This window comes from Nipponia nippon, unplaced genomic scaffold (genome assembly GCF_047370975.1).
Source record: "Nipponia nippon isolate SJK-2023a ecotype South Korea unplaced genomic scaffold, ASM4737097v1 scaffold_3, whole genome shotgun sequence".
Taxonomy (NCBI): domain Eukaryota; kingdom Metazoa; phylum Chordata; class Aves; order Pelecaniformes; family Threskiornithidae; genus Nipponia; species Nipponia nippon.
Window position 1 is genome coordinate 58,518,327 of NW_028262347.1, and position 23,716 is coordinate 58,542,042.

Sequence of the window (23,716 nt, forward strand, 5' to 3'; positions counted from 1 at the left end):
TAATGAACTCCTCCTTAAGGAAAGCTGAATATGTAATGTTCAAACTCTTCTCAAAATTATCTTGCTTTCAACAAAAAAAGAGGAACATAATGATTTCATTCCCCAAAAAAACGTTTTGAATAAAAACTGATAAAATAAACTCATATGTAACTTTATTTGTTGAAGAATCTGATACAGTAATTTGCTGTTAGTTCTACTTTGCAATGAGGTGTCAGAAAGCAGAAGACAGACAGAGAAGAAATTGCTATTTGAATAGGCATCACACAAATTTTCCCAGAATGTGGAAATAAGTAGTCTGTACAATTACAAAAAGGTCTACAAGGAACACCACAGGTGTACTAGGTTTGATTCACAGAATTCAAAATATTGGTCAGTGGAAAGAAGAAAGCAAAGGTGAGCTGCAATTTCTTCACTGAAATATGAAAAAGTTTTCTTGATGCTTCCAGAACAAACTCTGAATGCCCAGTCAGACTCCCACATGACAGAAATAATTACACATTCAGAAGCACTGGCACACAAACCTTCATATCAGCAAGTGAAGAGAAAATTATGGCAGTCCAGAAAAAAAGCTTAGGAAGATATTCTGGACAAATAATTAGCTCTGGAAGTGAGAACAGAGATTAGAGCAGGTCTTGGGGCTCAGGACACTAAACCTCTACTACAGGCTACCACTAACTTGCTTTGTGAATATGGCCAGTGATTTTATTTCTCTGTTCCTCACTTTCTCTGGTCTCTATGTAGATATCTCTATTACAGAGGAGTGCGAAAAAGCTGAAGAAGCTAACTAAGTACAGATTTTACATTGAAAGGTAATGTATTACTAAAAATTACTTTTTTCAAGCTCACTTCAAAGGCTTGTTAAAGGAAACTGTCTGCAGAGACGGATTAAGGAAGGACTGTATAGCTACCTACTAGAACATCTCTACATAGCACTTATGTTGCTCTTACTGTTTGAGTAGCACCTGTTCCTGGACTAGTGTTATAGACACCCAAGTCATCTTTGTGAGTGATGTGCAACTTCCAAGGGAAGAAATGCTTCTCAGGCGGCCTTCTTCTGCTCTGAGACACCATGAGTTCAACATCTTGATCAGAGAGCAACCGGATCAGATCACCATCAAGGTCCCGGTAATTCAGAACAATGTCATCTTGGTCAAACTCCCGCCTGGTAGAAAAGAAAGGGATTGATCCCCAGAAATCAAGGAATGCCTGGGAGGTGTTGCATGATGAACAATATACTGGCAATCTAATTCATTCTGCCAAAAGCCACACAAAGCCTTGGGTGTCTTGGCATTCTTGATACAGATAATACTAGAAATCATACAGCCATATTCATGCAGTGTTGTGTTTAAGCTAAGAAATCCATCAGAACCAAGAACCATTTCCAGTAACACCACATGCATGGCACAATTAGTCTGTGAGTTTGATAAATTCACACACATAAGAGTTGACTGTAGTTACTACCCACTTCTGCCTACTTATGGTTGCTTTTTTTGAGGGGAGGGCAGGTTAAGGAATGGAAGAATATTAACACAGGTGTTCTATTACTAATATTTGATGTTCTAATGTTTTGGTGTTCAACACTAGATTAATCTAGTTTAACACTAGTTTAACACATGTTAGAAGGTGGTGTCCTGCATCCTGAAGAAGTATATTAGACAAAAGATCCTTGTATGGGAGTATGGCTCAGATCTTAGAACAAGAAATGGACACTTCTACCTAGCATAATTGAGTTAGAAGTGCGTGCCATTCCATACTTACTGACAATCCCAAGGCAGACTAGTGTCTGCACAGATGGCCCTGGGCCAAGTCAAAGTACAACTTCTTCAGGACACTGCAAAAGTACTTCACACCCAAAACATGGTGATGACCAAGTAGAACGTGGAAAATTTATGACTGGAAGGAACTTGACAAATGTTTAAATTATATTAAACATACAACTAACTGCTTGCATTGTACCTCATCAGTTCCATGAGATCTTTGAATGATGGAATGCTGCTCAGATCCTCTTCCACTGAGATATCCCTGTAACAAGAACAAATTTAATCATTACATATTGTGAAAAGAGAATTGTTGGCGTTTCTTCAGCAGTAAACTGGAAGACTTCTTATTACCTGATAGTGCTCACAGTCTCCTCATGATAATAACAACGAACTTTATTAACTGTGCCTTCCTGCTGTGGTAAATCTTTTATGATCTTCACAAAAGCACATGGGAAAATCCCTGTGGCATCATCAGCTGTTCCCTGGAATGATGGGAAGTGTTAGAATGAAGAAAACCATGCCATTTTGGCCACATACAATAAGTTCTGGAATTCAGTTAATTTCCATAGAAACAACAGTATGATTTTTTCTACTATAATCAAGAAAAGAAAGGCTATGTAAGTGACCTGATGGCATCCCTACAAAAAGATTATGCAATTGCATAGTCAAATAGAAGGTGGGGGAGTGAAACAGTGTGTAAAAATGAGTCAGATGGTTACCAAGGAAGGCTGTGGTGTTTGAGCAAGCAGAGATATCATATCAGCAAATACACAGTATGTTCTCCTCATTCTTTTTCAGAACACTGCTGCATTGCCCAAGTTCTCTCTAATCAGGCTGACGTGTGCTGTGGTATGAAGCATGAAGTATATAGCAACTCACCCCGAGGCAAGAAACCAATTAATTGCTGAAATGGAGTTTCCATCTCCTTTCTGTGGCCTTTTTGTGTTCTAATCACTTCCAAAGAATTTAAAAACATTCCAGCAGAAGCAAATGCAAATGAAAACTGAAGTCTAGAGGGCAGAAAATTTGTAAGCTAAAAACCATCAAGGAAGGAAACAATTTCAAATTTGGAGTCAAGGATTTATTCTTGATAGTAAGACCTGATTATGACACAGTTTCTCCTTGAAAGGAGGAGACAAGTCCCAAGGACTAGGAGAGCCTTTTCTACTCATATATTTCAAGGTATGCTAATAATTCAGTACTGCTATTGCAGTCTTACCTCCAACCAGTCTTTGTTTACTCTGCTGAGTAGATAGATCAAGTCTCCCTTGTTGAAGCTAAGTTCCAGTTTATTGGTTCCAGAAAAATCAAACAGTGCCTATGGAAAGTAAAACTGAAATTATTAACGTACAGAATTACAAAAGTAAATCTTTCTTTCTGTTCTGTTCTTGGGGTGAGAGCATAAAGCAGCATGATAATATGCACTTTGTCATCACAGATGTATTTCTGGAGTAAGGTCATACATATCACGATAGTCTGCAGTTCTCACGATTTCGTCTCCTACTCAGCACACACAAAAATACTTTGAAGTAAGTAGTGAAAGCACTAGGATAAACACGACTCTGAGAGGGCTACATGCTAGGATTCTTAAAGTGGCAGGACACTGAGCACCAGAAAAATAAATACAAAGAAGTTGAAAACATTTAAGAGCAAGTAAGTCAACAGAGCTGACAATTGACAACTTGAAAACTTGAAATCCTGAGAACTGAAAAAATATATATTATTTCTGGTTGCAGTTTTAGAGCTTTCAGATTTGCTGCAAAATATCACAAAGAGCCTTTAAAAATTGCAGAAGTGTTGTGTCCTAATTTAAGGTTAGCTAACTGTTGTTTTTACATCCAGCTTTCAGGCCTGTATGCTGAATTGAGAGATTTGGGGAAGTCTGGGAAAGTGACATGTAGTTAAAATGGAACTTAGATGCCCCCTTCAGGGCGGGGAAAAAAAAGGAGGTCAGCAGATGCTACCACCCTAAGAAGCTGTTCTTGAATAATTAAAGTGGCCAAGTTATCAAAAATGCACATCTCCCCCGCTGTCCTTAGAGAACATGGTAGCCATTTAAATGGTCTTAGAGGAGCAAAAATGAAAAGGTGTTCTTTATTCTGTGTTGGGATGGTTTTTTTGGTCTTGTTAATGCCAAGAGTTCTCCTAATAAAAAAAAGACAATGGCTACTATTGTGCTAGTATTTCATATATCTACTTAATAGCTCTTTCAAAAGCCTTTCTTCATCTATTGGAAAGTTTGGGTAGGTATATTCAATATTAATAAATTAATAGATAAAAGCCAAGAGATATGGCTGATCCAAGACCTGCTATACTCACTGTTAAAAACAAAAACAACAAGCCTCAAAGCACTTCCATGTTTTTTTTTAATCTTACATGGCAAAGTCACATGTTCCAGGAAGAAGACCATGCTCAGACAAGTACTGGTTACAAAGCAGTTCCATGTTCTTAATACCAAGACAATACACAGCCAAGTACAGTATAGGCACTTTTCAGTAGAACACTTATGTTACAAAAAATACTAAGATGCCTCACCTGCAAAGCTTTTAAACATATGCTGAAGTCAATGAGACTGAAGCTTGTGCTTGTTTTAAATTTAATTTATGGGTATCACTACGTAAATGTGGACCATTTGGCAGTAAGCTGTACGTGTCTCTCAGTTTTGAACCTCCTGTCATTCTGAATTCACAATGGGACTTCTTGTTACTCAAGGAGGAACAGAACACTTCTTTCCATCCTTTGTTTCATTCCCCATTGTTAAAATCAATTGCTTTCCTGTGTTGATTTCACTTTCCCTTCTTTCCCCAATCTCTAATTGGAAAAGGCAACTTGACTGATGAGATAGCAAAGTAAAGCAGAGTTTAATCTCCTATCCTATGACAGATTGTGCAGAGTACTCACCTCAGCCCGTGGAGCTGCCGTGCGGTCAAAAATAGGCACTTGAGGTGAAATGCTTTTACTGCAAAGAAAGGAGACAACAGGGAGGTAAATATGTCTTTCTAGTCATCAAAAATACTACACGATCAGTAGTACAGTGTCTGCATTTTCATTATTTAAGAGGCAGGCAAGCCATAGATCACTGGAGAAACTGCATGAGAATCTATGTGCAGCACGGAAGCAAATAAATATGGATGCAACAACACTGCCCTAGTTCTCTCAGTTTCAGTGCAGAGCAGCAGCAATCTGATGATGTCTGCTGATGAGAACAGATGGAATTTTCAATACAGTCAGTATCCTGGACCTCTCTTCCAAAGCACGGCTCAGCCCCCCTACTCTGCCTTCTGGGCATCCCTGTTTCTAGCATTTATGGCATTCAGTTCAAACTCTGCTATCATACACACATCCAGGAATGCATACACACAAGCAGTTTTTGCACTGTTTGAGGTAAGTGAAAAGGAAGCGGGTCCATCTTTCCTATGTTGAAAGGAGAATTAATTTGTCTGAAGGGTAATGAAGTATGATGCCTACTTAGCAGTTCTCCAAAGGGGTGTCAATGTTGCTATGTAGGACAGGCCCCTGTTTAGACAGAGGACAAGAACAAATTAAGTATTCAGTTTCATTTACTGTCTGAACCAGATCTCACTGAATTCAGTGCCAAAACTCACATTGACTTCAGTGGCCCAAGCCTCTGTCCTTAAGCTTGGCCTGTATATTCTGCACATTATAATAGATATTACCATTAAGGAATTATCAGCAGATAGAGCTGAGCAGCACTTTTTTAAAAGCAAGCTATACTCTCATTTTGGAATTTTCTTTTAATGCAAGTACCATATCCACTTTAAAAATTTGAGATTACTGAAAAGAAGAAATACCCTGTGTTCACTCTATCACAAAGATCCTCACATTAGGACTTCATGGATTCACCTGGGAAACACAGTGGTGATCCTCATCTCTCTCTCTCCACCCCACACTGGACAGCATCGCTTACATCAAGCAATTCTGAAAAAAACATGTCAATCACTTACACTCGGCGTGTCCGTGGGCGAAGCCGTCTCAGTCTGTGAGGCACCTGTTCACTATCAAAGGTTGAGTGGTAGAAGAACAGCCGTACCTCTTCATCCATCAACACCCAAACGGGTAGGCAGAGTAGGTTCTGTGCCAAAAGCAAGTAGGAAGCAGAGTGTAACAGTGGGAGAGACCAATTCTCTATTTATTTACATGTAACAAATACGCCTCTCTGACCTACAGGATCATGAAGGATATTCATTACTGCCAGAAATCTCCCTTCTCTCCCTTCTCACTCAGCAGGACACGGCTGAACAGCTGACAGTTTCTCCTGTTTACTCCTGGAGTTGGCCAATGTATTGCTTCACTCTTTTTGTGCCTGATTTATTGCAGAAAGAGTAAATTGCTCTCTGTGTTTCCCCTCAGAAGATGAATGACTGTGGAAAGAAGGCAATCTTAAGTACTGGAAGTCTTGGCCAGTGCTTCAGACTTGTACTGATTTAAAGTCAGGTCTTCAGTTAACCTGCACACAAAGAACTTCTCTCCTTGATGTTATTGGCTGTGCCTTCACTGGAGAGCAGGCACACCCAGAAGCCCACCCCTCTCTCCTAGTCCCTTAGGTGTCCATACCAACTCCATATTCACACAACACCTGGAGATTCACCGTTTCCTCGTACATCCTGGGGTTTTTTTTGGTAAGGATATCTACCTATATATGAAGGCAGGGTGTGAGCCTTTGTGAACTGTGTACTGCAGCAGATCCTACAGTCTGAACAATCCGGGGAACAGGACTGCAGGTTGTCCCACAGTGTGAACACTGTGTCTTCAGGAAAAACAATACAGAGAGAAGCAGATACCTAGGACTACAACAGTACTGTCTCTCTTAGCTGATTTCAAGGGATACATATCTGCAGTGCTCAGTGCAATCTCTAAATTAAAATTAAGTTTTACCTTCATGTAGACATTTAGGATAGGAATCCTGTTCTCAGCAATTTCTTTTTTGGCCCCAACATAAACTTTTCCTGGAAAATACAAAACCTGTGACAGTTATTGAAGAAAAAAAAATGGAGGTGGTCAGAGAAATGAAGCAATCGAGAAAGTAGGATCTCCAGGAAAATACATATTTTCTAAAGGATTTCAGGTTTCTACATGAACTTTACCACAAGTGGAGGGACTGCCAAGGGAACTTGACTTCTCCAGCATCCACAGCTGGGAACTAGTTCCTTGGCACAACTACTTCCCTACAATGCACCCCTTTTTAGGACAGCCTGGGGCTGAGAAATCTGCTAATCATGCACAGATTTGGTACTGACAGCTTACCTGGCAATATGGGGAGTGTGCAGGTAAAAGGGCTATTTTTGCTCTCTGCCCCATATCTCTCCTCTAGTTTGGTGTGCAGGGCATAAAACTGACGATAGCGTCGGAAAATCAGGTATCTGCCACCACCTTTAAGCTTTACTTCAATGACAAACATCTGAAACAGAGAAGGGGGATTCAGGCTGATGTTCATACTTATAAATACTTACCAAATGAAAGTGAGGTATACAATAGGAACATAAGATCAGTGCTTCGCTAGTGGGAATATTGCCTTAGAATCATAGAATCATTAAGGTTGGAAAAGACCCTTAAGATCATCGAGTCCAACCGTTAACCTAACACTGCCAAGTCCACCACTAAACCATGTCCCTAAGCACCACATCTATCTGTCTTTTAAATACCTCCAGGGATGGAGACTCAACCACTTTCCTGGGCAGCCTGGTCCAGTGCCTGACTATCCTTTCGGTGAAGTTTTTCCTAATATCCAACCTAAACCTCCCCTGGCACAGCTTGAGGCCACTTCCTCTCATCCTATCGCTTTTTACTTGGGAGAAGAGACCGACCCCCACCTCGCTACACCCTCCTTCCAGGTAGTTGTACAGAGCAATAAGGTCTCCCCTCAGCCTCCTCTTCTCCAGACTAAACAACCCCAGTTCCCTCAGCCGCTCCTCATAAGACTTGTTCCCTAGACCCTTCACCAGCTTCGTTGCCCTTCTTTGGACATGCTCCAGCACCTCCATGTCCTTCTTGTAGTGAGGGGCCCAAAACTGAACACAGTACTCGAGGTGCGGCCTCACCAGTGCTGAGTACAGGGGCACTATCACCTCCCTGGTCCTGCTGGCCACACTATTCCTGATACAGGCCAGGATGCCATTGACCCTCTTGGCCACCTGAGCACACTGCTGGCTCATGTTCAGGCGGCTGTCAACCAACACCCCCAGGTCCTTTTCCACCAGGCAGCTCTCCAGCCACTCCTCCCCAAGCCTGTAGCGTTGCATGGGGTTGTTGTGACCCAAGTGCAGGACCCGGCACCGAGCCTTGTTGAATCTCATACAGTTGGCCCCGGCCCAACGATTCAGCCTGTCCAGGTCCCTCTGTAGGGCCTTCCTACCCTCCAGCAGATGAACACTTCCACCCAACTTCGTGTCATCTGCAAACTTACTGAGGGTGCACTCAATCCTTAGGGGCAGAGTGGAAAGCAAGCCTTCAGTTAAGCATCTGCAGACTCAAGTACTAGAAAATCACAAGTTAGCACCAGACAGTGTGGTGTATGTATAGGTCCAGCTTTCCCATGGATCATGTCCCTGTGGCTGCTTGCAATTGCATAATCTTAAAAGGAAACCTGAAATGACTAGATGCTACTTCATGCTTACACACCTCCTCTCAGTGACAAAGAAAACATATTAGGGAGGTAAATACAAATATTTTATAGTAGGATGCTTTAGACATCTAAATCTATAAACAGACATTTACATGAATTTACTTTCAGAGTTGAAGGTATTCATACTTCTTTTAGACTTCGAAGTACACAATATCAGAAATTATGTTTTGACCAAAGGTAAGGCCAGAAAAAAAACTTAGTTGCCTTACTTCTAATGCACTCCTCCAACCACTATCTTATTTCTTATCTCTTGCCAAAAATTGCTTTGCTCTAAAGGAGACCACAATTTCCATGCACTGACCTCTGAGTCACATTGCAGCCAGGTCCTTCAGAAAACATAAAGACAGAGCAACCAAATATCACTATATTCCAGAATAAAACCTGCATACTGCAGTGGGAAGCTTTTATGAGCAACGTCTCCAGCAAGAGCAGCATACCCTGCAGAAGTCAGACTGAGCTGGTCTTATCCAAAACCCCTCTTCAGAAAATCTCATAGTGCTTTTCCCTACTATTCCCTTCCTGTGTGCTCTTTCATGACTGTTTAATATGCTACTTTCTGTGGAGATGGAAGCATCCTAACTTGTCAGTACCATGCAATAATGAAGACAAGACCCTGCCCTTCTACCTTCTTTGAATTCCTTTCCCACTATCTTCACCAAAGGTACAGCACACTATAGGAAATAAATCAGAAATTAGGTAAGAATTTAGAAAAAAAAAACAATGTTAGAGGATACCTCTGTCACATTTCACCCAGACAATAAACTTTTACACTAAATCTGTGATATAGACTAACCTTCATTCCAGCAAAAAGAAGCACTGAGAAGTTCTCTGCACGGAACTATTCATGCCAAAAGACAACTACACCAGATTAACTGCATTTTGCTTCCCACAACCAAACCAGTCACAGAGGAGGGCATATAGACACAGGATAAATCTCCCTTCTTACATAATAATTAGTAAAGCCTTTTTTCTCTTCAATATCTGCGATGTTAGCTGAAACAGGTACATCATCTGGAAGCTGGTCAAAATCACTGTGAAGCAAGAACAAAAGATTTAGTTTACTCATACTGGCATTAGCCTTCCGAGGTCTCTGTGCCATACAGAAAAAAGATAGTTAGGCAACATCACGTTAGCTAGTGTCAAAACGAAGAAGTTAGTTAATTAGAAACCTGTGGTGTCATTCTCTTCCTCTGGATGTCTGATCTTGAGATGTCAAGTTTCTATAAGTTCAGCACAAGTCAGTGACCATTGTGAAGATCCATCAAACCTGAAAAACATCCCTATTGTTCCTAGGCCTGCTAGAGTAGCAGGACTACAAAAGAAACACTTGAGCTGGTAAGCTTTTCCTGAGAAATGTGATCAACTGTGGATGCATTCTTAATCCTTCCTCCAACATCTAGTAGACTTACAATAATAACTCTGCAGCAGTATCTCTTATTCTAAGGAGATCATTATATACCATCATTTATGCTGTTATTATTACTGCATTACTGTAGGGAATAGGAAACAGTTCTGAGAAAAGAGCTTGTTGTGTTAGGTGCTGTAGAAACTGACAGCACAAAGCTAATTCCTAAAAACCTTACTCTCTATGTGTAAGATGCATACAATGTACCTTATACATATAAGATAAGAAACAACAGAAGGATAAGCACAAACAGAAAAAGAAAAGAAACAAAAACAGTATTGTTCTATATCATAACCAGTGGTGCCTGCACCAGCTGCCAAAATGCTGTCAAGTTTTCTTGTAAACATCAGAGCAAAGCAGACTCTTAAAGAGGCTTTGAAAAAAGAACGAGTAGCCTAGCAAATATTTACAGGGAGACCTCCCAGTTACAGCAGATAACCTGAAGCAAGCACAAAGATACTTGTCTGAAAATGTTCAAAAATGTGTGAAGGAACACATGATAGTGGACAAGGTTAGAATAAGCTTTGCAGATCTTAGAAAGTATTGGGTTTGAAGCAAGAGAGAAGGAAGGATCCCTGCAGGAACACCTAAAAAGCAGCCATATGACCACACTCTCATGTTTCTTGTCTATATTGTCCACACAATAAAACAGCATGGATTGGCAGGTGCTTTTTCCTCAGGGACTTTCTCCTTGGTACAACATCTTTGACAAACAGAAGACAAATTCACCTTTTCTTCAATCTTACAACTGAATGTTGTTAGAATGGTATTTATATTAACACTTAAGTAAAAAGGATCAAGAATGAGGAAAAAAGGCTAACAAATGAGGTAGAGAGAAAGAGAAACTTTAAAAAGGATCATCTAAGAAATGCCAGGCTGATGTAATGTTAAATATTCTGATAATACAAAAACCGTGGCAGTTAGCTCAGTTTATCCCACTGGAAGAATATCCCAAACAGAGGCTTCCACAATGCGTAGCCCATCTGGAAGGCTGAAGTAATGATGCAAAGTCTTGCAATAGCTTGCTGTACGAGGAGAATGACACGAATCAGCACCACCCACAACACCATAAATACTACCACTTAGTGTGAAGAGGGATGTGGTTATGGAGATCAAGAAATATAATTAGTCATATCACAAACACTCATATCACAAACCCCAGTAAAAGGGAAACTGCAGCTGTAAAGAGGACAATGACCCACTATTGTCCTAGGTGGTGAATATTTCCCATGAAAAGAAGAAAGAAAGTCCACTCCAACCTAAGTAATGGTCTGCTCCACACTGAGCAGCCTTTGAGCAGTAGTTTGGAAGCTACGGTAACAAGAAGCCTTTTAGAATCAACGAAGAAGCTTGCATCCAAATTAGATTAACAGATCGTAACAGTTACATGGAGGCTTGTGGGGAGGCGGAAGGAGGGAGAGACACATTACCTCTTTTCTCGCAGCTGTCGGGGAAGAGACATGGTTTTCAGCTTCTTAAATCCAGATGGCTAAGCTCTATTCCTCCACTTCTTGGGCAGTTCCTGGTTGAATACAGTCAAAGCAATTCTCCCTGCATGAATCAAGACTCCTTTGCAAGGCCTCAGAGATCTTTTTTTTAATGTTTTGGTGTCAGACGATTTCTTCTGTACCTCCCCACCCCCCTGAGATTGAGGAAGTACTAGAGAAAAAACAGTCATAAAGACTGTTCTGTGATGTCTGTCATGTATCGAAACTGCCACAGTTGAGAAACTAAAAGCCCAACAAAAAGCAGAAACTATGAGCCACATATTCCATTGTCCACCTCTTCACCGAAACATCTGCCTCTGTGAAAAGCCAGTATGAGTGGGCTCAACAAATAATGTTTTGCCCCAGCTAAAATGTCCCTATATACACCTCTACACTAACGTTTGTAAAATAGGATGAATACTTCTGATCCCTTCTTGAGGCTCTGTGCTTCCTGAGAATCCTCCTTTCCATGGACCAAGAGCCAGGAGGTGGAGCTAAAGAATAAATTTTCAAGTGGGAGCAGAAAGTATGGTCAGGAAATTCAACCTTGTCAAACATATGGGTACCAGGGTATCAGGCACAGGAGATTAGAAAATGAGCCTTGAAGGATTGATCAATGTAAGATGTGAGTCCTTGAAAGAGCAAAGATCTTTTCAGCTTCGTGTGCTCAAAACAATCCACATTTGCCACCTACAAAGACTGGGTAATGGCTCACCCAAAGAGAATCCTGACTCCCCTGCCTTGTACATAAAGGGTAGCAATATAGCATTTGTATAACATCAGTTGATGATCTTTCAAGAAGAAAATAAAAGGAAGAAAGTGACAAGGAAACCATCATTTCCTAACACTGCGGATAAGTTGCAGCATAGCTTATCTGCCTTAGTCAAAAGCTGTCATGTGTGGCATCTTTGCCTCCCCATTTCAGTCTTTGACTCTTCCATTTTCATGTTCAATACATATTTGGTTCCTTCTCCTCCTTCTGCTGTCAAGCACAAAAATTCTCATCTGAATGGAGCAAAAGTCAACCAGTATTTTCCAAAATAAATCTCTATTTACAACTGTAATCATCAGTCTTGAGAGTACACTGCATTTCACTGCATTTTAATGAAATAAATTCTTCACCCATCTCTTTCCTGTGGAAAACTGGCGGCACCGTTATAGAATTTGAGAGGGGATATAGTGTCTCTTGATCAGAAGGGACTAGGAGCCACCAGAAAACTCTAAACTGTATTTTCTGAGTGATCTGCTACTTTGTGCTGCCCACACAGATTTAACAGAGTAATTTTAAGTAGTGGTTTTGGATATAAGTATTTCCTCAGACCTTCACACTCTGCTGTGTATTCCGTTTTCTTGATTAGGCCTGCTAAATGTGCAGTCCTCATGTAACCTGAAGTCAGGCTCATTATTCTCTTTCCTTTGCCTTGAATGAGAGAGACAATAATCAAGCTTTCTAACTGCAATCCTCTTGCTTTCTCCTGACATTCAGAAGGAAATAGGAACAGATCACCTTCTCCAGAACTCTTAATCACAAGATCAATATATATGAACCCATGAAAATTCAAATGCAAAAAGACTGTGGAAAGCACAAGAACTGTGCAAACTGTAATAGAAGAGAAAGGCTGGAGGTGTGCCTTTAAGGTAACTGTTTATATTTCGTTCATACCATAGTTTTGACAAGAAAATCATAAAAAGGATATTCTAATCTTTTCAAATCTCTTGGAAGATAACCTAGATACAATGCAGGCACATCTTTTAAGAGACAGAGGATATAACAATGCAAAAATACTTGCTCATTGTTTACCTGGTGACATGGCTTTTCAAGAACAACTTGACAGACAACCTCACAGACAAATTGTCTATGCAACTGCTTTGCTGTAAGCTGAGTAAAACAAATTGAGAGCAGCCTCTCACTTCCACTACTCTCTACTGAGATTATAGCCAGTAATAAGAGTAATCTGACAGAATAATGCTAAACCTTCTAAGAAAGTTTCTGATTCTGCAATGTTTTCTCGTTCTGAACTAAATCAAAACCAAGACCTTCTTTTCTGATGAAAAGGCAGATTCCTACCTCAGAAGAGTCAATAGCTGACTAGTTAGAGAGCTCACCAAGGCTGTGAGAGATTAAGATTTGAAACACTGCTTTGCCATGTTCTTCTGTGCCAAATCAGTTCCTCAACTACCAAGTGTTTTCTCTCAGTTTCTACTATTGTGCTATTATAGTAGAAACAGCAATTTCTGCTATTTGGGCTGAGGAAATGGACTGGGTCTAGTCAAACCCATGTTCTCTCTCTGCTCAAATAATTACTTCATTATTGATGAATGAAATAAATGTCCATTACAAAATTGATACCATCACGGCAGTACCCATGTCAAGAGATATGTGTGCACTAGGAAAGTATGCAATTTCATCAGCTGACATGGTCAGCTCTCAGTTTTGAGAAAACCCACCCATGCACCATGGGTGGCATGTTCATTATGGCACTATGCACCGACCTTTATCCATGTGCAAGAGAAAGCAGACATCCAGGTGCAAGAAATACTAATTAATTAATTAATTAAAGGACACTACTAAGAAAATCCTCAGATGACTGAATCGTGACTGTATGCTGACACCATTGCATAGCTTTTCACAGTTCAGCACCTACTATATTATTTTGGCCGTGTATGCCTGTGAGTTGTGAAACTGAGGCCTAAAGATACATGAACCACTAATAAAAGGTAAATCAAAGGAACATAGCAAAAATACTCAGCTGAATGAATTCTGATGACAGCAGTACATACCATGTCTACTAGGGCAGTAGCTACTGTATCATTTTGGCTGTGCATGTCTGTACGCTCCAGAATAATGGCTTCTCTCTGATGCACCTGATGTTAGAAAAGTGCTGCATAGTTATGTTCAATCACCCGCCATAGAACAAATTTGTTAAGTGACAGAATAAAGTGAACAAGAATAATATTCTTAAAAGATCTCTGGTCTCACCACAGATGAATCTGTAAAGGAAGTAACGTTTTAACAATCACTGCAAGGAAGCTGAACATCAAATAGAGACATATACAGCAGAGTTGGCTTGCAAGATACTTTCATTCAACCTATTGTTTTCAAAGGACATGTGGAATATTTGCTTCTGTAGCATACACATCATTAGCAGTTGAGTGTCTTTTGTGGTTGCTTGAGACTGGGCTGCAACCGATAACACTGATTTGGGAAAAGTGATTTGGGGCTACATTCCATTTTCCATTCATATTACAAACTTTTACAGATTTTGGTTTTATGGTTACCATCAGCTTTACAGAAGGCTTTAATACACTTTTACAACATTTATTTTCAAATACAGTCATGTTTAAACTCCTTATCATTATTATAATAGCACATGAATAATGAATTATGGCTCTACAAAATTTTTGGAAAGTCACATAAGATAAGCTACTCATGTCTGCCCTGTAATCTTCAGTGGTCTTTTGCAGGCAGTGCTACAAAATCCTTAGAAGGCAGTTGGTCCAATGATAAGTAAGAAGACTCTGTTTCTTCGATATATGCTTTCAGGACAGCTGAAAACAAACCATAAAAAAAAAAAAAAAAAAAAAAAAGTTGTTGACGTTGTCCTATCTTTCTGAACTTCTGGAAAAAAAACAAAGAGAAGATAAGTTGAGCTGACTGGTTTTATGTTCTTCATTAGATAATGGCTCAATCACTATTGGCTGAGTGCATGGGTACTCTCCCTGTCACACGTTGTGTTGGGAGAAAAAAAGGCACAGGAGTATAGATAAATAGAACTTTGGAAATTTGCTTTGATTTAAATCTGGACACAGTTTCCATGACTGCTTGTTTAGGGTGAAAAGTAACTAGTAGGCACTTGCAGAAAAGGGCTATGATCATGCCCTGCTGATATAAACACAACTAAACAATCTATCGTGAACGAAAGAAATTTAAAGGTCAGCATCTACCATTGCTCCTGACAGTGAATTTGATGGTGTCATTTCTAGAATAAATTACTCCTCAACATAGAAGGGCTGTACAGAACCAAATATTAAAGAAAGAGGCCTTTTTTTTTAATGACATTTTTCTTGGAACATCAAACTAAATCCCATAACTGAATCTTGGCTTTTGCACCTCAATTGATTGAGCAAAACAAGGAATAAGTATTGCAGGAAAAAATACCCCAACAAGTGAGGTTTTTCTTTAGTCATTATCAGCTATTTTGGAAATATGCATTCAACAGTATCATTCTAGGTTTTGTTAGTTCATGATGCCATAGCCAGATCTCACCAGCCGTTCTTATGCAGAGCAGTATCACAAGCAGTATTATGATCTTCCTCTCTGTGGAAAACAATTCTTCCTTTACAATAAACCTTTCTTTAAAAATCTTTTTAAAAGATACGGGATTTCTCTCTGATATAGTAGGATCACTTAAGATTGGAAGAGTTAGAGGAAGTCTTACCAGAACAGTAGTAACTTCTTCTTGATGAGCAATGGGGCTTTTTGTTCTTGCAGAGCTCAGATGGATATTGATGCCCAAGACTAGGCTAAGTGAGAAAAATGGAAGCTCAGAAACAGCAACGGAACATTTCTTCACCTCGATAGTATATCACTTCCAGAATAAAAGAGGCAAATAGGGAAGAAATAGGGCAGAGCTTGCCACTGTTATTGTGTATGACAGATGTGGGCTGGAGGTGGACCCATATGCTCCAGTCAGCTACCAATGTCAAAATCTGGTAACTGGCCGTTGCAGGCAAAGAAGTAGGATAGCTCCATTCAGGAACTCCTGAGAGAGTTATGCCTACAACCATTCCTCCAGAAGCTTAAAACCTACTTTTAAGTGCATAGCAGCAATGACCCTTTATGGCAGGAGAGTCTCTGTGTTTTAGTCTCCTAATCATCTTGAGAGTCAAAAATCTGTCAGACTTACTTATTTCTACTCAAGACAAAGAAAATCGTGTTTCATGTGTTTCACAAATTCAAAAGACCTGTCAAAATTACTCAAAAAAAATTTTCACTGAACTTCCCCAAATCTCAAAATAGAGTTGGGATTTGCTAAAATTTGTGTGTTGCTGCATTCAAGCCATCCTATACTGTTTCTAATAGTTTAATTTCCCCATCCATTTGATGAAATCCTGTGACCAAATTCCTTTTACTTAATGTAGAAACTTTAGATAAGTGCCTTTAGTTAAGTGGAAGTTCTCTGAACAGAGACAGGCACCACTGTCCAGTAAATCAGATCTCAAGTGGGCCAACTCTCCCTCTGAAGGTTTTATCTGTCTCCTTGGAATACACATGAATTATAAAGTAACTATATTCCCAATTTTGTCACCTCAGGTTCCTAAAGTTAAGGAAATAAATCTGTGCCTTACTGTGGACCTAGTTATTACTGGTATAAAGGTACCTTCCCATTCGGGACTCAGCTATATTTGGATATGCACTTTTACACTGGTATAATTGTCTTTAACCTAGGGGAGTTGTACTACTTAAGCTACACTGATATAGTCAAAGAAGCACAATTTTCTGGTGCAGACATATCCAGTCTGCTCATTATAGAGAGTTTATGGCTCATTTTCTAATGGTTCGTAAATTGGGACAATATTCCCTAATAAAACTGGGGGGCAAGAGGGCTAGAGATTAGGATAGGCAGGCAAGTGGCAAATGTAGAGGCAATAAGTATCAAGATCCTGTAATTCTCAAAGTTCTGTTCTGTCAATATTCCTCACAGCGTATATTGATAGCCTGTCTCACCTGCTGTGTCACCTACTGGCTGTTTATTTCTTCGGCCCTTATTCCTTGAAAGATAAACTTGTGGTATGAGCCCACCAATTACCGTACCAATAATCAGTCTGATCCCAAGCCAGCTGCCAGTCTGTCCATTTCAAGTGTGGAAGGCTGGAGTTTGTGTGTCCCATACCTCAACAGGCAGAAGGCTGCCTTGTTATGTCAAGCCGGGTTTAAATAAGAGATCTCTCAATCAACTGCATTCAATTCAGTCACTGGCTTGCTATGTGACTCCTTATGCCTCAGCTTTGTCATCTGTAAAATGGGACTGACAGTAATACTTTTCTCATAGGGGGAGAGTGAAGAGGAAAAATGCTCAGCAGAGGTATAATTCTTTGGGAAAGTCAGGTGAAAAGTGAGAAACTACAACCATTATCCTTAGCAACCCACCTGCACTCAAAATCACCTACAGTTCAAATTGAAAACAACATAAAAATGTATCTCTTTAAAAATGTGCCAGCAATGCTCTGATGCTAGGCCTCAGAACTGATTCCCGAACCCTTAGAAAAGAATGTAGTTGCTAAACTATCTGTATGTTAAACAGCAGCAGCCAATGGGCCTGCCCTACTACGGAAAAGAACAAGGAAGCAAAATGAATAATAGCTTTCTGTCTCAGAGCGTTATCTAATGTGGGAATACATCATCCTGCTTGCAGATTGCTTCAATAATCTGAGCCAAACAAAGGAAATGGGGGATTTTGAAGTTGTGGTTTCAATAAATGAGTATATGGTGCTGGTATCAGCTTAGGAAATTCCCTGTCCTCGCATACTCTTGCTTTTTTCTGTCCCACAGGATGGCACATCTGAGGCTGTGCTGCAAAATACATCAGCTAACTAATCCAGCTGTAAAAACATTTTTTTAAGGCACAGATCAATTTGCCAACCCAGCTCACAGCACAGACATCAATATGGAGAACAAATTGGGAGGAATACATTAAACCAGCGTTGCTGCCTGATAAATTTGTCTTACGAAAACACTCTGACAACACAGTGAATGTATGTGTGTACATGTATATCCCCAAATAATTCAGGCAAGTGTTCATTTATGTCTCTTGGCAATCCATCTCCATGTACAGATGCTAATGCAGCCTCTGTCATGCATATGCTTCAGGGCAATCTAACACTGGCGTGGCAAGGATTTTACTGCTTTTATGATGTAAGGAAGGAGCCAAAACACACCCTCAAACCATGACCTTTTCTGTAATAGTTTTTCTGAATGAGATAGCTGCTACTGAGATAGTATCTAAAGAATCCAGTCCTTGAATAGCTGCTTCTCTCTGCTTTAGTGCCTTTGCCAAGTTTGCCAGCACTTTAGTTTTCCAGATTTCACTACGAACAACTTGTATAAGCTGTTGCACAATCTGAATGTAACGCCATTACAGTGGGTTTCTCAACAGGAATCAGACCACAGGAAGGTGGAAAGCAGGGCAGAAAACTATATGTCAATAGCACTTCTTCCTGACTGAAAAGCAATTTCCTTGTGAAAAGACAAAAAGTAAGAAATCTCCAGAATAAAGGAAAAAGAGCAAACGAAGGGGGAGAAAAGGGAAGAAAAATCAGTCATCCCTGTTACTAAGACATACAATAAAATCTATTTACTACCCAAATAATCTTTCTTCCAAGCCAGCTGGTTATGACACTCTCAGATATGTCTGCTGCAAAACAGTAAAAGGTAGAGGGGGATTGATGTCCCGTTCCAGTTCTTTCTGTTCCACCTCTTGCCTCTGAGTTCTGCTGAATGTGACATTTTTCCCTGGCGCCTAATACACAGAACTCTGCTGCTAATTTTATGCACAGGGTTCTCATGCTGTGTAATTTGAGGCCAGAGACTCCTCCAACAGCCTGCCAGACAGAGTACACACACTCCAACACTGCTTCTGCTGCAGAGAAATGGGGGAAGGGAGAAGGAAATGAGCCAAACAAGAAACAAGCTTCCAAACTTGCCCAAGATGTTTGGCTGATTTTTGGCGCTCAGATCTACCAGGGATCTATCTCCAGCTCTCCCTGTCCTGTTTGTCAACAGACGGGTCCAGTGGATTTGCCAGCAATTACAAAGACTCAGTCAACTTAAGGCGCTCACTTCTCCCCTTTTTTTCCCTGTATTAGATTCTGTCTGGCTGCTCTAATACTAAATCAGGCTGTTTGCCACAAGGCTTTTTTAATACTACCCTGAGACAGAACAAGAAGTGATTTCTGCAAGATTATAATCAAGGATCTAAAAGAGAAACTAGTGTCCCTTTTTCCGTACATTGGTTAACATCTCTGCATCTCACAGAGATAATCTGCACTGTAATATATTCCACTAAAATGAGAATGCATAAGTAACCTTCAAAACCTGGCCTGATCATACTCAAAAGAGGATTGAACTGGATGTATCCCCATTAACTGACTAGAAAAGCCTTTGTGCCAGACACCCCTCTTTGCTTCCAGCTAACTGGATCAATTTTTGCTGAAGCCTTTTAGTGGAATCATTGCTGTCCACAGCAGAGAAAGTATTGAATTAGACCCATTTTTGATACTACTTACTTCTGCCCTGGTGCTGATAATGCCAGAAGGAGAACACCCCATACCACTGTCTTCTCCCAACTCCAACTTTTCTTTCTCTTGACTGTATCAACCAATAGACAGTGAGGGAACTACGGGTTAAAAAGAAAAAAAGAACTTTGATAACAGAATTATATCAATAGCTTCTCCTACTGCAAACACTTTATGCCAGAACAAAATAAACTGCACTGCCTGAAGACTTCTTTGGATGGTACAGCATCCTCCTCACTAATGCTTCTTCTCTTATAATTATGTTGACTAGCAGAATTAAGTACAGACTTGGCCTTAAAAATAATGGATGTCAGGCCTTGCTGTACAGCAAGTGCTATTATAGCCCACAGGCCTATCTGAGACTAAATAAAATCTTTCTTGAGAATTTGAGAAGAGCTGGGACTTTTACTGCTGTTCAGTGGCAACAGAACATCATGAGCTTTGACATCCAGAGAACTTTTCTTTGCAGTTCCTCTCATCATGAAATATGTGCCTATGTAGAGACAACAAAGGAGGAAAGACTGGGAAGAGGAACATAGTCCTTTATTCCCTATCTGGGGTGTGGGGTAAACAAAAGATTAGGCATACAAGTCAGATAAGTTCATATACTGATCTAGTACAGCCATCAACATGCTCAACTGGAGAAAAAAGAAGAGGATGAGAGGAAAGAAAGGGACAATGCACAGTTGACGAAAAGAGGAGCTTAAAAAGGAAAAAATAGGGATGTGTGGAAACAATCAAATGTAAAGAAGGATTGGGAAGAATCCATCCCTCCTCTAAAGACATGCATTGCATTTCCAAACTTGACCCACATGTGTCTGGCTATCTAATTTATGAGAGACGTGAAGCTGACCAGCCAGCAGACGGGCCATAAATTATATCTCTTAGATAAGCCAAGATGATTTACATTAGGAGAGAGGAAGGGAAAACTGATGAATAAGAATCTTGCCCTTGCCCTCCTGGGCACTGCCTGGGATATACTCTGTTGGCACTTAAAAATCTGCAGGTGTCCTGAGGTGGCAGTATTCCTTGCCAAGCCCTCTCCATTATAAAAGCTAATAGATCAGAGCCTTTTTTCCACTGCCTGACAGCATGACTGCCTAGCACAACTACACTTTCAGATCCACCATACTTGCAATTTTGCTGACCAACCTTTGCTCAAATCCTTGCTTTTTCCTCTTCTTTCATATATCTTCATTGTTTATCTCTCTGTATATGCACTTTTTTTTTTTTTTCCTTAACATAACAGTAGCCAGTAGGTCAAGTGAAATTATTTTTCTTCTCTACTAAATGCTTCTAAGGCTGTATCTGGAATACTATCACTAGTTTTGGAGCCCCCCCAAAACAAGAGAAATATTGACAACCTGGATAGAGTTCAACAGAGGACAAATAAGGCTGGAGCATATGATATACAAGGAAAGGCTGAAGATTTTGTTTAGCTTAGAGAAGAGAAGACTGGGAGGGAGGTCTAATTACTAATCCAACTAAACAAAGTGGGATTAAAGAAGAGACATAGGACGAGAGGAAAAGGCGTCAAGCTGCGCCAGGGAAAGTTTAGGTTGGATATTAGGAAAAACTTCTTCACTGAAAGGGTAGTCAGGCATTGGAACAGGCTGCCCGGGGAAGTGATTGAGTCTCCATCCCTGGAGGTATTTAAAAGATGGGTAGACGTGGTGTTTAGGGACAGAGTTTAGCGGTGGACTTGGCAGTGTTAGGTTAACGGTTGGACTCAATGATCTTAAGGGTCTTTTCCAACCTTAATGATTCTATGATTCTATGATAGCTAGACTCTTCTCCTAAGTGCACAATGAAAGGGCAGGAAACAAGAATCACAAGTTGCAACAAAGGAAAAATCTAATTGGACATAAGAAAAAATAATTCAATATGACACTGGAACAAGGGCCCAGAAAGGCTATGGGATCTCCATCTGGGGAGATTTGCAAACGTTGACTAGACAAGCTTGATCTGTCTTTTATATTAGCCTGCCTTTGAGCAAGGCATTGCATAGATGACATCCAGTGGCCCCTTCTAATCTTATTTGTTCGATGTTCAGGTACCAGATGGTGTCTTCAGCTAACCAAAGTCTCCATCGGAGTTACTGGTCACCTTATCCAAGACAATTTGCTTGACCTAAATTAAAATCTCACATGCATTTGGCAACTGCGAACATTCAGACAGCCTACAGTACAGTGCTATAAAATTAAATTTCCTGTATAACAAGAAAAAAAAGGAATGGGAGGAAACACAAGTTCTCCTAAAAACAAGACTTTTGAAAACATTACCTTTAATAACTTAATAACTTCATAGCAAAACATATTGAAGGATATTCTCAGATTGGATTGCCAGTAAGAAGCAATCAACTGACCTCTGTGCCTTGCTTATGCTACCTACCTCATGCATTTGCTAATTCTGTTCTCTTTGAACACCATTTTCCCCTTGTGGCACTCATCCCTCTCCAAGCCCATCTTCCTCCTCAACCTGCTTTCCTCTCCATGTCACCTTTTTTTTGTCTTTTTTTGATCCCTATCTCAGCCTTTATTCTTCTAGTCCCAAATCTCTGATCCTGAGTTGGAAAAGAATTCTTCAAGGCACCTCCCCTAAAGAGCAGTTAATTATTTGGCTTTGGGCCTGCTCCTGCTTTGTCAGCTCTCTCTTGCCAACAAGTCTATCAAGTGTGTGAGGAAGCTTTGGAATGACCAAGAAATCCATAAACTGACTCGGTAATCCCGGGGAAAGCCTGGTCTGCATTAATGATTCTGTAAAATAAACAAGAGCGTTTGATACCTAAAGTACCTTAGACCAGCCTTCCTCAAATGTTGCCTGGCACATCAAGTGTTCAGTGCTTGAAATGGGGGAAGAAGGAGAATACGGCTACCATGAAAATTAATAGAGAGACTAAACTTATGCACCACACAAGCACTAGACCTGCACTAATTTTATTAGCAATAAATATAGTTCTTCAGGTTTTCTTTTGCCTTAGTAGCTTGGCTCCCATTACCCTCAGCCTCTTTATTCTTGTTAGTGCTGTGGCCTTTAGACAACAAGAGTATTACTGTAAGAAATAAAATGGTTATAAAAACTTAGCATGCCTGGCTATATGTCTGACACAGTGAAAAAAAGGATGAAGAAAAATTTACCCAACTTGAAATTGGACTCTTAAGACCATTAACTAGTGAGCAATCAGAAAGGCTGCAGAGTTTTACAAACATATCTGGTTCAGAGAACAAGAATCACAGAAGATAACACTTTCACTACATAACTACATAAGTCCAATAGGTATTTCAGAGAAATAATATGAAAATTCAGTGTAATTTTGCTCTCAGTTATGGGAAAGTCACTGTTCACGTATGTTTGAATGCCAGACATAATGCTTACTGGTCCACCTATGTCATGATGTAACTATACAAACAGTTTATGAACATCAGAAATTTTTATACTAGAAAAATTGTTAGTTTCTCTCACTCTTGAATCCATATTTTGATTCATCAGAGCAGACCTGTATTCCTACTCTGAATACTTTCTTTCCAAAAGTGCTTTATTCCATATGTTGCAGAAAAAAATTTGAATACAAAACACACTTCCTTGCCTTGGAAATGTAGTTCACATTCTTACTCCTACTGATGCTTGTCTTATGCTTTCAAAGTCTACCAGATTTAGCTAGGCTAACAGCAGATACTCTACTTTTACATATAATCCTTCTTCAAATCTCAATAAACTCTTTGCTAAAATAATAGCCATCCTGCTGCTAAACCCACAAGATAATTAAACACTGTGTGAAAGGACATTTCTTTTTAAGCAGATTTAAATTTTATCAAATGATTACTCCATCTTAATTTGAATAATAATTATTCAAATACTTTTTTCTTTTTAACCTTTTCTCACCTAAGTCCTTTCTTGGGCCCTTGGGCAATAGAAAAACTAAAAATGTAACTGTGGCATAGCAGAAGAAGGCGTGAAGAAGGCAAGAAAAAAAAAAAAGGCATGAAATAGTTATTGGATTCTCATTTAGGCTCCAAATCTGGCTTCAGAGGGACTATTCATAGTTTAAAAGTTAAGCATAAAGCAGAAGGCTGTGCAAGATCACAGTGTCTTTGGCACAAGAATTGTTTCTCACTATGAGACATAT

The 23,716-nt window shown here is 39.9% G+C and overlaps 1 protein-coding gene across 3 annotated transcripts in view; it reads right to left on the reverse strand.

Annotated features, from left to right (window-relative positions):
• Positions 1 to 130: 130 nt before the first annotated feature.
• Positions 131 to 23,716, reverse strand: part of NCF4 (neutrophil cytosolic factor 4) — a 56,629-nt gene continuing 33,043 nt past the window's right edge. The window contains exons 2-11 of one of the 3 annotated variants that reach the window (XM_087764548.1): positions 14,077 to 14,160; positions 9,350 to 9,434; positions 7,026 to 7,179; positions 6,657 to 6,727; positions 5,726 to 5,853; positions 4,662 to 4,719; positions 2,980 to 3,078; positions 2,112 to 2,242; positions 1,957 to 2,022; positions 131 to 1,162 (exon numbers count right to left, since the gene is read on the reverse strand). In XM_087764548.1, the coding sequence (XP_087620674.1) occupies positions 934 to 1,162; positions 1,957 to 2,022; positions 2,112 to 2,242; positions 2,980 to 3,078; positions 4,662 to 4,719; positions 5,726 to 5,853; positions 6,657 to 6,727; positions 7,026 to 7,179 (936 nt within the window). In that variant the 5' untranslated portion in view covers positions 9,350 to 9,434; positions 14,077 to 14,160 and the 3' untranslated portion in view covers positions 131 to 933. Of the gene's footprint in view, positions 1,163 to 1,956; positions 2,023 to 2,111; positions 2,243 to 2,979; positions 3,079 to 4,661; positions 4,720 to 5,725; positions 5,854 to 6,656; positions 6,728 to 7,025; positions 7,180 to 9,349; positions 9,435 to 11,238; positions 11,428 to 14,076; positions 14,161 to 23,716 lie in introns of those variants that run through there. The other 2 variants (XM_009475167.2, XM_087764547.1) reach the window with 2 other exon arrangements.